Raw genomic sequence first — 14,770 nt, 5'->3', positions numbered from 1 at the left:
CCCCCAGCTCCCCCAGCCCCACTCCGGCATCAGCCCCCCAGCTCCCCGAGCCCCACTCCGGCATGGGCTCCCTCTCTCCTGCGTCACAGCCCCAGGGGCACGGGGTTAAGTGGTTTGCCCAGGTTACACAGCTGGTGTCAGCCCCCCCTCCCCCCACTGCCCAGACACCAGCCTCCTCTCTGCCTCCCAGCTTCCCTCTGCAGAGAAGATTGCTGTTGGGAAGTCCAGATGGAGGAGCTGGGTCTAATGGAAAACACCTCCCTCCTGGGGCACCCAGAACTTAATGAGGAAGACGCAGCAGAACCAGGCGTAATGTTTGTGAAATACCCAAGGGGGAGGGGCTGATCTCTGCGCAGGGCTTCTGGGGTGGAGCCCCGGGAACCTGGCGTGCAGGGAGGGTTTGTCGTGCTGTGGTTTATCTCCCTCTCTTCCTTTTAAAATTAAATGGAAACAAAACAAAACCAAAGATGCGGAGGAGGAAGTGGTTCTGAGCAGACCTTGCCGTGGTGGGGGAGCAGGGCCGAGCTGGCCGCCGCCCAGCGGACACAAATGCTCCAATTAAATTGGAAACAGTAACAGCCTTCTCGGAGGCTCTGACCAACGCCACTTCCCTTCTGTGCACCGAGGGCGGGCGCCTGGGCTGGCAGGGCCATAGGGAGGACCCGGGTTTGGGCTCCAGTATCTTGATCCTGTGGCCTTGGGCAAGTCCGTTCACCTCTCCGAGCCTCAGTGTTCCGATCTGTCCAATGGGGCGAATTGTGTTTGATGAGGGGAACTGAAGCCTTTGCTGCATTGGTGTTGGCCTGAGAGAAATGTGGAATGGAGGTGAGGCCTGCTGAACCCAGGGTGAAGGGGTGGAGGGATGGGGAAGCTAGGGGGCTTGAAGCAGAATGTGGGGATGACAGGCTTCCCCAGGGGCTGAGGAGCCTCTCTAGGGAGAGATGGGTAGATGCTGGGGGTGGGTTTTGCACCTGGCCCGTTTTCCCCTGGCAGCAGGTAGAGGATGTGGCAGTGGGGAGACAGGAATTGCGGGCTGGGGCATTTGGGTTCACTTGAGCATCAGAGACTCCTCCCAGCCTCAGTTTGCCTATCTGCAAGTCGAGGGTAGCCATAGTGACGGGCTCGGTTAGCATCATCATCATCGCCTCCCTCCTTCCCCCGAGTGGCCAGCGTGGCACGGGGCAGTAACAGCCACCCTCTCCTTCTGGGCCTTCTTCCACGGGCCAAGAACTGCACCCAGCTTTTCGTAGCCCTTTTTCCAGTGAATCTTTCCAAGTGAAGCTCAGAGAGGTCAGGACTTCACCCAAGGTCACACAGCTGCGGAAGTGGCGGAGTTGGGATTTGGAATTGGTCAGCACTTGGGATCCCTCTGGAGTGGTAGTGTGTCTGCAGGAGGTGGCTTGGCTGAGAGTGCACTGGCTTGCTTCAGTGACTGAGGGGCTGTGACTCAGCCCATAGCCACCATAGCTCCCTGTGGCTGAACCTGCTGAGGAGGAGCCCTGTCTGGTGGGGGAGGCAGCAGGTAAACAGGTGGCTGTGGCACAGAGGCTGGGTCCACGGGAGCAGCATGGCACCTGGGGGCCCATTGGGGTCAGGGGAAGGTTCCGAGGGGGTGACGGCAGAGGTGGGAGCTGAAGACAAACTGAGCCTGCCTCATTGAGTCTCACCAGCCAGGCAGGGCATATCAACAAAGGTAGCTGACCAGGAGGGGATGTGGCAAATAGGGGAAGGCAAGCCCATCTGGCATGGATAGCCTTTGCCCACTTCCAGCTGGCCATGGCTGGAACCTCAGTTTCCCTGTCAGACAATTTTGTGGTAAAATACATACGAAAGCTACCATTTCAGCCACACTAAAATGAACAATGAGTTGGCATTTAGGACATTCACAAGGTTGTGCAACCAGCACCTCTGTCTAATTCCAGAACACTTTCATCCTCCCAGAAGGAACCCCCGGACCCATTAAACAGTCACTCCCCACTCGTCCCTTCCTCGACCCCTGGCAGCCTTCTGTCCCCGGAACGTGCCCCTCCTGTGAAATGGATGGAATCCTACAGTTCGTGGCCTTTTCAACTGGCTGCTTTGCCTTTGCGCCGTCTTCGAGGCCTGTCCGTGCTGGGGCTGGGTCAGCTCACCTTTGCCTGGCTGAATCCTAGTCCATTGATGGACAGGCTGCATTTGTTTAATCTGTTTGTCAGTAGATGGACATTGGGTTGTTTCTGCTTTCTGACTGATATAAATAGTGCTGCTGTGGGTATTCTGATTCTGAGCCTTTCTGTTTGTTTTGTCACCTGTTTTCAGTTCCTTGGGGGTGTGTAGCTAGGGGTGGCATCAGTGGGTCATGGGGTAATTCTGGGTTTAACCTAGTGACTGTTTTCCACAGTGGCAGTTCCCACCCGCACAGTGTGCACAGCCCTCACTAAGAGGAGCCAGGCGTTGTGAATTTCCCGTGGGAAATCCCTCTTTATAAGAGCTGGTCTCTGGGGCTTAGCTGAGCTGACCCCTGGGTAGGGAAGCAAGTCCCAGGAAACGGCTCGGAGGGAGCAAGTCTGGGACCCGACGAGAGCTTCTGGGCTCCGAGAAGACCCCAGCTTTCTGGCCATAGCCCGGCCCACGCAGCGCTGGCCTGTACATCCACCCGGGGTCAGGGAGGAGGGTTCCCAGGCTGGAGTCCTCTCAGCCTTTCTCCTTAAACCCAGCTCGGGGAAGGTATGCGCTTTGTGCTGGTAAAGGAGAAGTGGTACCAGGTGGGGGCTGAGACCCTCCCATGCTGAGTCTGGGTTTGGGACTGGAAGCAGTTTTCCCTGGGGTCCTCCGTACTCAGTAGGCTAGGGCTTGGGGAGCAGTTGTGTGGGTCTGGGAGTTCATCAGGGTGACAGTGCCCCTCTGTGTTCTTCATGGAGCTGGGCACTTGGGAGGGCCCGGGAGTATTAGCAGGATGAAGGCATGCTTGGCCCTGGGGCTTAGTTAGAAATGTAAGACCAGAAAACCCCTGGAAAATGGAGCAGCTAAGTTGATATCTATCTGCGGACTGGTCTGTCCCTCCATCCATCCATTCATCCATTCATCCATTCATCCGCTCATCCGTCCATCCAGTCATTTGTCTATCTGTCCGTTCATCTGTCCATCTGTCAATACATCCTTCCTTTCCTCCCTTCCTCCTTTCTCCTCCGTACTCCCGTCTCTGTTCCTCATCCACATATCTGTTCCTCCATCTATCCATCATCCATCCACCATCCATCCATCTGTCCATCCATCCATTCATCCATCCATCCATCCGTCCATCTACCATCTACCATTCATCCATCCATCCACCATCCACGATCTATCTGTGCATCCATCCACTATCCATCCACCATCCATCCGTCCATCTATCCATCTGTCCATTCATCCATCCACCATCCATCCATCTGTCCATCCATCCATCCATTCATTCATCCATCTGTCCGTCCGTCTATCCATCCATCCATGCATTCATTCATCCATCTGTCTGTCCATCCGTCCATCCATCCATTCATTCATCTGTCTGTCCGTCTGTCCATCCGTCCATCCATCCATCCATCTATCCATTGTCCATCCATCCACACATCCTTCCTCCTTTCATCCGTCCTTTCCCTATCCATGCATGCATCCATCCATCCTCCTTTCTTCCTTCCCTTCCTCCCCTCCCTCCTCCTTCCTCCTCTGTCCTCCCATCTCCGTCCCTCTTCTGTCCTCTCCCTCGATGCAGCCACCCCCTGCTGAGCACCTGGCTGGCTATCTGCCTGCTGGGACAGACCCGTCACTGGTCCTGGGCCCTGGCTGGCAGGCCTTTGTCTGACTCGGTCACTGCTGTAGCTGTGTTTGTCCAGCGTTGGCACATAACAGATGCAGAAATAATTCTCTGAATAATGAGAATGGGCGGGAAACCGGAGTTTGGGATGGGTTTGGCTTGCCTGGTCTCAGCTCGAGGGTAGACTGCATCCTTGTGGGTGACACCCAGGGTTGAGCTCTTAGTATTTGACCCTCGGCCCCTTGGGCAGAGCCAACGACAGGCTGGGGGAGGGTACCTGGCTCCTCCTTAGGGAGTGGAATGACCTTTCTAAGTCAGGGCCAAGGAGTCTGGCCTCGTTCCTGCAGGCCTGCTGCCGTGTGTGGGTGGAGGCCATTTCTCTAGGGCCCTGACGATTGTGGCTGTCGTCGTTGAGGGTTACAGGGGCCCCTTTACCTGTGCCCCACACAGATGCCTGTGCCCAGTGCTCCCCGACAGAGGGGCAGCTACAGTGTTCTTTGAACACAGACACCAGAGGCAGGCTTGCCATAGGAGGCCACACGCCAGCCCTGCTTCAAGTGCACCAGCGTGTCCTTCCCACCTCCCTGGGAGTGCCCTGAGTGGCCTCACAGGTCCCCACTCACTCCGCTCTCCCACACAGGCCTCCCTGCTGTCCTCACACCAGGCTGGGTCCTGACTGCACCAGGCAGGACCTTTGCACCTGCTGCGCCTGCTGCGTAGACTCCCTTCTCTCCCCCACGCCTTGGCATAAGAGGCGCCTCTGGTGACGCATTCCTGACTGCCCACTTTCAAAACGTAGCCCCCATGGCCTGCCCGCCTCCTCCTGGTTCTGCTTTTCTCCATAGTGCCAACACCGTCTGCCATCCTCTTAGTAGAGGCTTGCCTGCTGGAACGGCAGCTCCACGGGGTGGCGGATTTGGGATTAGTAATGTCACTGCTGTGTCCCCAGCACCTTACACACAGTAGGTACTTCGTAAATCATGGCGGACGGAGGCTCCACGAGGTGTTGGATTTGGGATTAGTAATGTCACTGCTGCGTCCCCAGCACCTTACACACAGTAGGTACTTCATAAATCGTGGCAGACAGAGCGAGCCACCAGGCCGGGCAGCAGGAGCTCTCCCTTCACCCTCTTCCGCGTTGGCCGTGGGGCCCCTCTGGGCCGGGCTGGGTGAGGTGCACCCTTGCCGTGTGCCACCAGCTCTCTGCGCCTTAGGACTCCCTCCAGAGCTGATTCTGTTTTGCGACTGGAGTCCTGCTGAAGGTGGCCATCAGATGCTCGGCTGGTGCCCCAATTTTTAGTGGGTGCCAGAAAGTAAACACGCAGGTGTCAACAGCCCGGCCCGTGGAGACGCATAACCCAGAACCTCTGCTGCCCCAGAGTGCCTCTGGGCCGGGCTGGCTGCAGTGCAGTGGTTTTGTTTAGTCAATATTAGATGCCTACTGTGTGCTGGGCTCTGGGGATAGAGTACTGAACAAAGCGAGTATTTCCGGAGCGCCTGCTGGAGTAGCTAGCTTTCCTCCTTCACCCCGACCGCCTGCAGCCGGGAGCGCGGCTGCGTTTGGAAAGGGTCTCTGCAGATCTGATTAGTTAAGATGAGGTCACAACCGGAGTAGGGAGGGCCCCAGATCCAAGAAGACTGATGTCCTTAGAAGAAGGGGAGACACAGAGACAGGAGATGCAGCGGAAAAGCCGCGTGGAGATGGAGGCAGAGATCGGCACGATGCCTCTAAAGCCTGGGAACGTCGGGGCTGCTGCGGGTCAGCAGAGCCGGAGGAGGGAGGGAGCAGGAAGGGCTCCCCCAGAGCCTCCGGGGGCCGTGGGCCCTGCACACACCTGGATTTGGACTCGAGGCCCCCAGAGCCGTGAGAGAAGCTGTGGCTGTTGTCTGAAGCCACTCGGTCTGTGGTGGTGTGTGCCAGGCGCCGAGCCTCTCAGGGACTGTCACACAGTAGGTGCTTATTCCACAGTGAGGGGAGCAAATGGTTCCGCCCACCCCAGGAGGGCTTTGTGCCTTGGGCTTCTGAGAGTACCAGATGGTTTTGAGTGGGTGCATGTGTGTGTGCACATGCATGTATTTGTGTGCGTGTGTGTGTGCGTGTGTGTGCGCGTGTGTGTGCGTGTGCGTGCGTGCGTGTGTGCATGTGCATATGTGTGCGTGCGTGTGTGTGCGCCTGTGTTCACCGTGGCGCTCTCTGCCTGGCAGGCTGATTTTTAATTCCGAGGCTCCCCCACCTGCCACAGGTTCTTCCAAAGTCAGCGCCCAATTGTTCCCAGAAAATTTCAGGCATGTGTGGGGCAGAGAGCCCCGAGTGCCTTTCCTCCTCCCCACAGCCCGGGCTCCCACACCTCTGCCGGCCCGTCGCCCTGAGGCTGTAATTCCACCCCCCCAGGTCTGAACCAGGCCGCTCAAGACACGGAAAATCTATGGAATGTGTCTCGGTGTGGCCTCATCCTGCCGGAGCTGGAGAGGAATGCAGGGGCGGGAGCTCCCCATGGAAGCCTCCAGAACCTCAGGGAAAGGGGCCTCTGCCCGGCCAGGTGGGAAGGCGACACAGGTGTCTTGGTTTCTGGCGTCGCTGTGTTGCTGGCAGGCACCTCCGCTGGGCAGAGTCATTTGTGTGTACCTACTGTGTGCCGGGTACCGGGAGGGGCTCTGATCCAGCACGAAGCAAGGCGGATGGACGGTCAGAGCTCATGGCCTGAGCTTTCTGCTGCGGATTTGGAAACCTTATCAAAGTGTGCAGTGGCTGGGAACGGGGGACGTGGCCCGCTTGGCTGCTGTGCTGCCTGGCTGATTGCAGCGGGGGCGGTGGGCACTTCTGTGTGTGCTGCCTCCTGGTAGGTGTGGCCCGGGGACAGACTCCTGCCACTGTGCATGGGGAGCCCCTCCACCTGCCTGCGTGGGATCTGCGGTGCTCCTTCAGCTGGTGCAGGGGCCAGCAGGGGCCCTGGGGCTGCAGTTGGTGGCTGGGATGTGCAGAGGCCTGCTTGGGCCCTTGGCGTCCCCATTGGGCCTCCCGGCCACCTGAGATCTGCAAATCCTTAGAACTTGCACCCAGGTGCTGTCTTGTCCTCCACAGAGGCCTGTTCTCGCTGACTCTGCATGGCTGAGCCCCTGCTGTTCCCCAGGCAAAAGGCACAGAGTCCTCGCCTCCGGCCTGTAGAGTGGGACTCTCATGTCCCACTGACTGCAGCTGAGGAGACAGACTCAGAGCTGTGTGGCGTCTGGGGGCATCCTCCCATGTTCCTGCAGCCAGCTGTTTCCGCAGCCTGCAGTCCGTCTCCCTCCTGACCTTTACTCACCTGCCCACATCCCCTTCTCTGTCGCTGATCCAGCCAGCGTCCCCTCTCGTGGACATTGCAGGAGCCTCCCCAGGTCTCCCTGATCCACTCCTGCTCGAAAAATGCTCTGACCTTTTACGCTCCCCCTCAGCCACCTTCTGTGGCTCCCCACTGCCCTGGGAACAAATCCATCCTTCCCCAGGCCCATGGGGCCCCGAGGGACTGTCCCCACCTCGCCCCCATATTCACTCAATTAATTTCTTAAACATACAGTGCCTGTGCTCATCCCCCGACCCTGCTCACCTTTGGGGCTGCATTCACCCTGCCCCCCACCCCACCTTCGCTCACTCCTCACTGGCCTGCGCTCACCTCCCTGCTCTTGCTCAGTGGCACCTCCTGCTGAAGCACTCTCCCTCTCCTTCACCCTCTGGAATTTTTTCCTCGTATCCCCTGGCTCTCCCCAGGGCTGGGCAGGGCGCCTGGTCCGAGATCCTCCAGGGCCTGGAACCCCCCGGGTCCCCGGGTTCACATCAAGTCTCCAGTGCTTAGCCCAAGGCTCAGCAGAAACCCCAGAGTGTCTGTAAATACCTGTGACCCCAGCGCAGCCAGGCCCAGCGGCAACCTGGGGCCTTGTGTGTCTGAATCCCTGCTCCAGCTCGGATGTGTCCTCAGAACCTCCTGTGGCCAGGACCAGATCCTGGAGACCCTCGAGAGGCTCCCTCATCCTCCTCTGCCCGCATCTTTGAGGAAATGATATCATCAGATTTTCTTGGCATTCAGTTCCAAAGCTGCTGATGAAAAGTCAAAGCTTATTTTTTTCCCATGTGCAGTGCTGTGCACCCGCCTCCTCGCTCAAGTTTCAGAAGCTTTGCCTCACTGCCTTGTCAAACCCTGTACCTGTTCGCAGGCCCCATTCCTGCCTCACCCGCCCCTGGGAACCGCGGGTCTCCGTTCCGTCTCTGGATGTGCCTGCTCTGGACATTTCATGTAGATGGAGTCACATAATACGTGGCCTTTTGTGTCTGGCCTCTTGGGTTCGGCGTCACATTTTCGGGGTGTATGTGGCGCGGCACACAGCAGTCCTTCATTCCTCTTTATGGCTGAGTACTACTCCACTGCACGGACGCACGGGATGTTTGCTGGGTCTGCCTTTTGGTTCCTGTGACTCGCGCTGCCGTGAACGCGCATACCGTGAACGCTCATGCCGTGAACGCACCTGCCGTGAACGTGCATACCGTGAACACGCCGCCATGAACGCGCCTCCGTGAACGCGCATGCCGTGAACACACTGCCGTGAACGCGCACCCCGTGTTTTGTTGGAGCCAGTTTCTAGTTCTTCCAGGTGGATGCTGGGACTGGACTCAGTGGGTCACGTGGTAATTATTATATGTTTACATTTTTGAGGATCCGCCAAACCTGAGAATTCCTAACATTTGTTTATTTTTGAGTTGGCAGCAAGCGTGGCTCAGGTCAAGAGGGCTTGGAAATCAGGTTTCCTAAGCTCGTGGTGAGTGAGGGCAGCATGAGGCCCAACGGCATGTGAGGATGCTGGGCAGGGGGCTGGTGGGGGGACCCATTGGTGAGTGAGGGGCGGAGGCCCCAGCCCCGTGCTCTGGGGTGGGCACGGTGTCAATCCCAGGGACCGGAAAGCCAGCCAGCGCGGGTGATTTAGGAAGGCATCACCCTCTCTGGCCTCTGGTGCATAATAGTGAGCGTGTGTCAGGGGCCTGTCACCTCCAGGCGGTGTCTCGTTGGACAAAGGAGGCTGGAAAAGCTGTGGGTAAATGAGGCCTCGCAGCCGCCTTGCACAACTCAAAATTTAGTAGCGATTGGGAAGTTGCCCTTGGTGCCCTTGGAAGAGGCACAGACCTCGGGAACAGCGCCCTGCAGAAGTGATGGCTGCCTCTCCTCCAAGAGACCAGTAGCTGTTGAAAACCTTGAGAGAGGGGAATAGAATCTGCTTTGCTGTATGAGGTGACCAGGGTCTGCAGACTTGGAGCTGAGCCCTTGCAGGAAGAATTTTAGAGCAGGACTGGGTCCCAGCGGCCACCACTGCCTGCCCTCCCAGGATCGGCCTCTGGTTTCCGGCTGCAGAACGGATGTCTCGTTGCTCTTGCTGGGGCCAGGCAGGGCTACTCGCCTCCCCATCAGAGAGTCACTGGTGACTGGGCTGCAGCTGCGTCATTGACAGTCCTAGTGACAGTAGTACTAGGAGTCCTGGCTTGCTGAGCACTTACTGTGTGCTGGGCGCTGCTGAGTGCCTGCTCTCCACCACCTGGCCTTTCCTGGGGTCCTGGCAGGAGGACTTAGGTGGTCAGGATATGGACAGGCACCTTCATGTGCGTAGGTGCGCGTTTGTTCTTCCGATGCCTTCCTGTTTATTCCACACTGTACTGGGTTTCTGTATACCTATGCAGATGATAAGCTTCTCTTGTGAGTAAAGTTATGCCTAACTGAATGACAGTGACCTGCTTTGAAGAAACTTAAGTATACCGCAGGCCGGGGGCTAGATGGCCGTGGCCTTGGTAACCTCTATACCAAAAGTTCCTATGCAAGGGTGGCACATGAATGTCTGATGTTTAGGGAGCAAGGCGTGTTTGGAGGTTCAGAGAGGGCAAGTGACTTGCCTAAGGCCTCACAGCTTAGCGATGGTGGAGCAGGACTTGTTTCCAGGTTCACAGGAACTGCACCATGCATCCTGTGTTGGGCGGGGAGAGCCGGCAGGCAGCTCTGAGGCGGCGGTGGGTGTGTCAGGTGTGGCTCTGGAATTCCTTGGCTTTTCCATGTCTGAAAGATGGACAGTAGCCAGCTGAAAGGTCGCCTCCTCAGTTACTCCTTCTCTCCCTGTGTGAGCCTGAACTCTTGGTGGCATGTGACAGAAACCCAGGTCAGGCTGCTGAAGACAAAACGTGCAGAAGGAGCATCCCGGCTCCCCTAATGAAGCGAGCAGGCTTCCGCCTGTCTCCAGCCGTGGCCGTCATCGGACACCACCTGCCCTTCTGCCCTTCCGCCCTGCCTTCCTGCCGGGGGCGTGGGTCTCAGGCAGGCTCCTGCCGATGGTGGCCCCAGAGCTCCAGGCTTCCATCCCAGCTTAGATCCCTGGCGGAGAGCACTGTGCTCCTGGTTCCAGCAGCGGAAGTCTTAAGGTGGATTCTCACTGGCTCCGACTGGGTCACATGACCATCCCTGGAGCCTGGGGAGGGAGGCAAGGTCAAGTCTATACTAGCAAGCAATGGGGTGGGCCTGGGATGTGGTCAGGGCCGCCCACTTTTACCTTCCTCCATTGCCCCTCCACATAAGGCTCCAGGGCGTGCCTGCTTGAAGAAGGACCGTCATCCTCTCAGGTCAGGGGAGGGGGTGTTCTGATGAAATGCAGGGCTGGGTATGCTCTGTTTCCCCTGACCCCTGACCTCATGTGATGCAGCCTCAGTCCTCCGCCGTCAGAGGCCCACGTCCAGGCTCTGGGCCCTGTGCCGGGGTGCACTTTCCTAAGCTCTGGGGGGAGGTGTGCAGTTGTCGGGGTGCTGGAGAAGGATTTGCACGAGGCAGGACCTGATAGACACACCCTTTCTGAGGGGCTGGTTCAGGGAGAGTGTGCAGGGGACTTGGTCTGGGATGGGACCCTTTGTAAGCCCAGCAGGCAGAATGGAGCTGTGGCTGGCAGAAGAAGGGGAGAAGCTTCGTCAAGGGCCTCAGGGATTTCCTGGCAAAGGCAGCTTCTGAGTAGGGGCCCCTGTGGCTCCCTGGCTGGGCTGTGTCTTTGCTATGGGGCTGTTTTTCCATCTGCAAAGCTGCTGGCCCGCTTCCGTTATTCCTCTGGCTTGGCCATGTGTAGATCCTCTCTCATGGAAGGCTCCAGTGTCTGGCCCCTGAGCCATTTGGGGCGCCTATCCGAAGGGTGCAGGCCGCACGGGCTGTCACTCTGCCCTCGGCTCTTCCTGGTGCGGCCCTCCATGTCTCAGTCCCACCTCCCAGCTTGTGTCTGGCTGACCTCATACCAGTCCTGCCGTGTCATGGTGTCAGCCTCCTGCACAGGGTCACAGCCTTGCCTGGGTCATGCTGTGGCCTGTGGCCCGCCCGAGCTGGCCCTGACCCCTGCTGCCCAGGACAATGGTGTGTGCTGTCCCCACTGGCCACCCCACTGGGACAGGTGCTTTCCGGGAACTCTGCCCCGTGACTTAGAAACCCAGGGCCCCTGGAGTGAGGCTGGAGGGCCGAGGGGGGCTGGGAGCCATCTGGGTGGTGGTGAGGGCGGCGCGTATCCCTGTGCTTGCGGTGAGGGCCTGGGTGGGAGGGGCTGCTGGTCCTGAGTGTGGCTTGCATGGCTCGGAGGGACCTTGAACGCCAAGCCCGTCTCCTTGTGCTGCTGGAGGGCAGGTGAGTGTGGCAGTGGATGGAGGAGGTCCAGGCAGGCCCCTGGGTGCTCGTGTGTCCTCATAGGACCACAGGAATCCCTTGGGAAGCCGCGCACGGAGGAGCCAGCGGCCCCGTGGCTGATCTTGTTTTTCTTTTCTTGTTTTCTCGCAGGTGCCAGGGACGGGGTGGCCCGTGAGCCGATGACGAGGACCGGCTTTTAACCCTTGGTGGCGATTAAAAGAAAGCACATCGGGGCCTGGGAGCCCCTCCCCCACCACCATGTCGGGATCCACACAGCCTGTGGCGCAGACGTGGAGGGCCACCGAGCCCCGCTACCCGCCCCACGGCCTCTCCTACCCCGTGCAGATCGCCCGCACACACACGGTAAGGGGGCGCGTGAGTGCGCCGGGGGCCACCGTGAGACCTTTTTCTGTTCCGCTGGCTTCACGCTTTCCTTTCTCCTGGGAGCCAGGCTCGTGTGGCTCTGAGTCTCTAGGACAGAGAGGAGGCCTCTGCGGAGGCTCCTGGTGTCTGAAGCCTTTTCCAGAGCATCTGGTAAAATCTTTGGTCCCGTTTTAAAGCTGGGAAGATGGAGGCCAGGGCCAGGCTGAGCCGGGGCTCTGCCTCTCTTGACTGGCAGTGGGCTCGGCGTGCGAAAGAGGAGCGCTTCTCTATTCACTTTCCTGCAGCCCAGCCTCGCCTCTGTCCCCAGCCTGCCACGGGACTGGGTGGATGGGAGTGGCCTCCGAGGGGCCCTGGGGCCGGAGAGGTCATAGCTCCCCTTCCTGCCTGGTCCCCCCGGTTCCGGGTGTATCCACCACGGGGGAGCTCAAGGCTCTGAGATGAGCAGGCGTCGCACAGGCCGCGTCTCTGCCTCCCTGACAGCAGGGCCCAGGGCGCCGGCTGTGTCTCTGGGGAACCTGCCCATGGCCAGGGCAGACGGGCTGCCTGGGAGCAGGTGGGCCTTGGTGCCTGCCCACGCGTGTGCTCTCATCGGGTGTCCTAAGACGCCCCCTCCCTCGCCCCTCCCCGCCCCACCTCCCAGCGGGGGCCCCGTTTCCTGCCTCATTTCTCACCGCATGAGTGAGACTAGGACGATGGGCCTTGGTTTTACTCCTTTGGCATTTATGGGGTGCCTGCTGTATACCATGTCTCTGGTGTTTGCCAAGTGGCGTTCAGAAGTGTGGGCCTCCCCCTGTGACCTCCTGGCTGCTCAGTGAGGGGCGTGAGGCCTGGAGGTCACAGCTGGAGTAGAAGCTGACTCTGCCGGCCACCGTGTGTGTGTGCATGTGTGTGTCCTGCCTGGCTAGTGTGGCCCCCTCTTGTGAGACCCAGAGAGGAAGCTGTGTGGGAGGACGTTTCCATCAGTGAGCGAGAAGGTTTTGCATACGAGCTCCTGGGTCCTGCGTGGGGGAGTCCCGGACACAGTCACCTCCTGTGGGCTTGGGGCCCCGGGACGCTTTGCAGAGCCAGCTGTCGTCAGTGGGTGCACTTCGGGTCCTCTTAGGCTGGCATGTTCCTGGGGAGGGTCACTGCATTCTCCCAAGCAGCCCCGTGAAAGAGCGGCTTGTGCCGTCATCCCACGCTGCAGATGAGGACACTGAGGCCCAGGGGACGAAATCCCAGGCCTCAGGTTCGATCCCCTCCGTGGGGAGGATGCCTCCACACTGGGGCTCCAAGCCTCTGTGCCCCCCCAAACCTCCCCCAGGCCTCTATTTATTGAGCACCTACTGTGTGCCCAGGGCTAAAGTGTAGGCTCCCGTGGGAAATGACTCCATGTGTTGTCATTGTCTTTGTCACCACGAGCAAAAAGATGAACTCTCATGAGCTGCGCCTGCTGCGGGTCAGACGCTGTTCAGAGCCCTGAGTGTGTGTGGTTGTGCCCGTTCCCCTTGTCGCCCCAGGGCAGGACTGGCATGCTCTGTATTTTGTCGATGGGAAAATACTTCGCAGGGCGGGAAACTGCAGTTTCGTAATCTCAAGCCTCAGTTTTGTCACACGTGAAGTGGGGTTACTGAGAGTCCCCGTCTCCTAGATTCTCATGAGGGGTCCAGGGGATCTTCGAATGTTCTTAAGACGGTGCCCGGCTCAGGGCCCGCCTGGGCTGTCCGTTCGCTGCTGCCGTTCCTTGCTCTCATTGCTGTTCCTGCAGCTGCCGGAGGGGAACCTGCCTGCCCGGGGGTCTGCTGGCTTCTGTCTGGTTTCTTGTCCTGTCCTGCTGGAGGTCCCCGCTCTCCTCCACCCCCACCCTGCCCTTATCCTCAGGCTCCTGTGGCTCCAGTGCCCTCCCGCCTCCTCTCCTGCCCTTTGCCCCAGCTGGGCCCTCCTTTGGGCAGTTGGGATCACTGGCTGACCCTGGACACCTCCCATTCTTCTCCTGCTGGGCCATCAGTGACGCAGGACGCGGCGGACAGGGTCAAGCGCTCACTGCCCCTTCCAGGCAGGAGGCTGAGGCCAGGGAGTGAGCAGGGCCCAGTCTGGTGGCCACAGGTGCCATCATTTCTGTCCTTGTGTGGGGACAGCAGGGGCCATCTGTGTGCTCCTCCCTGGGGGAGCTGCCCCATATCTGACCCTCTGGCCTCGTGGTAGGGCTGCCTGCCAGGGACCCCTGCTTGTCTCCTGAAGGGCAGGAAGAAGAGTTCTGGGCACTCTCGGGAGGGCCCTGTTGCCCTGGGCATATGCGCAGGGGGAGCCGCTTTCTTGCTGCAGGTCGGAGGTGAGCTGGGGGCTGTGATCTGGAGGCCCCTCCCTGGCAGCCCTTCAGCCCCCAAACCCTTTGAATTGGCAAGACCCAGTTGGAAGGATGCTGCCCTCTTCCTGAGCTCCTCGATCCTGGGAAGATGGAACGGAGAAAGGGGAAATCACGCCACGGAGAGACAGATCCCCTGGGTGAGGGACAGTCGGTGGTGGGAACCTGGTGGTCCTGGTTCCTTCTGCAGTAGCTGAGGCCGGTCTGTGGGGATCCAGGGGCCGCCTCAGTGACCCCGGATTCAGGTCACCCGCACGCACACTCCCGACAGGCTTGCCTCCTGGGATTGGCTCTCCCGGCTGGAGAGTCTTCCTCCTGGCACTCCAGGCATGGGAAGCCGGCCTTCCCTGCAGCCTGCGAGAACCTCGGGGTGGCTTTGAATCCCTCTCCATGTCCAGCTTGCTGAGTGGCACTGAGCTGCTTACAGCCATGCAGAACAGTCTCAGTTTCCCCTCCTGCAGTACCGGTGTCCTGGGGGGTCTGCGTGTCAGTGGTGGAGTCGGCACGCAGCAAGCCCGGGGTGGTCATCTCTTTCCTCCTGGAGGGGTGGCAGGAGACTCGGGCAGGGCCTCTTCCCCGTGGGGACCACAGGACCGTGGATGTGGAGCCCGG

General features: G+C 59.4%; 1 protein-coding gene across 25 annotated transcripts in view; it reads left to right on the top strand.

Moving 5' to 3' along the window:
* Positions 1–14,770, top strand: part of NCOR2 (nuclear receptor corepressor 2) — a 243,982-nt gene that overhangs the window by 64,825 nt on the left and 164,387 nt on the right. For all 25 annotated transcript variants that reach the window (XM_032243915.1, XM_032243811.1, XM_032243904.1 and 22 more), the window contains one exon: positions 11,581–11,793. In XM_032243915.1, the coding sequence (XP_032099806.1) occupies positions 11,689–11,793 (105 nt within the window). In that variant the 5' untranslated portion in view covers positions 11,581–11,688. The remainder of the gene's footprint in view (positions 1–11,580; positions 11,794–14,770) is intronic.

The sequence above is a fragment of the Sapajus apella genome, unplaced genomic scaffold (genome assembly GCF_009761245.1).
Source record: "Sapajus apella isolate SASKATOON/1434 unplaced genomic scaffold, GSC_monkey_1.0 scaffold2, whole genome shotgun sequence".
Taxonomy (NCBI): domain Eukaryota; kingdom Metazoa; phylum Chordata; class Mammalia; order Primates; family Cebidae; genus Sapajus; species Sapajus apella.
Note: the sequence above shows the minus strand (reverse complement) of the source record. Positions and strands in the feature narration are given on the sequence as shown.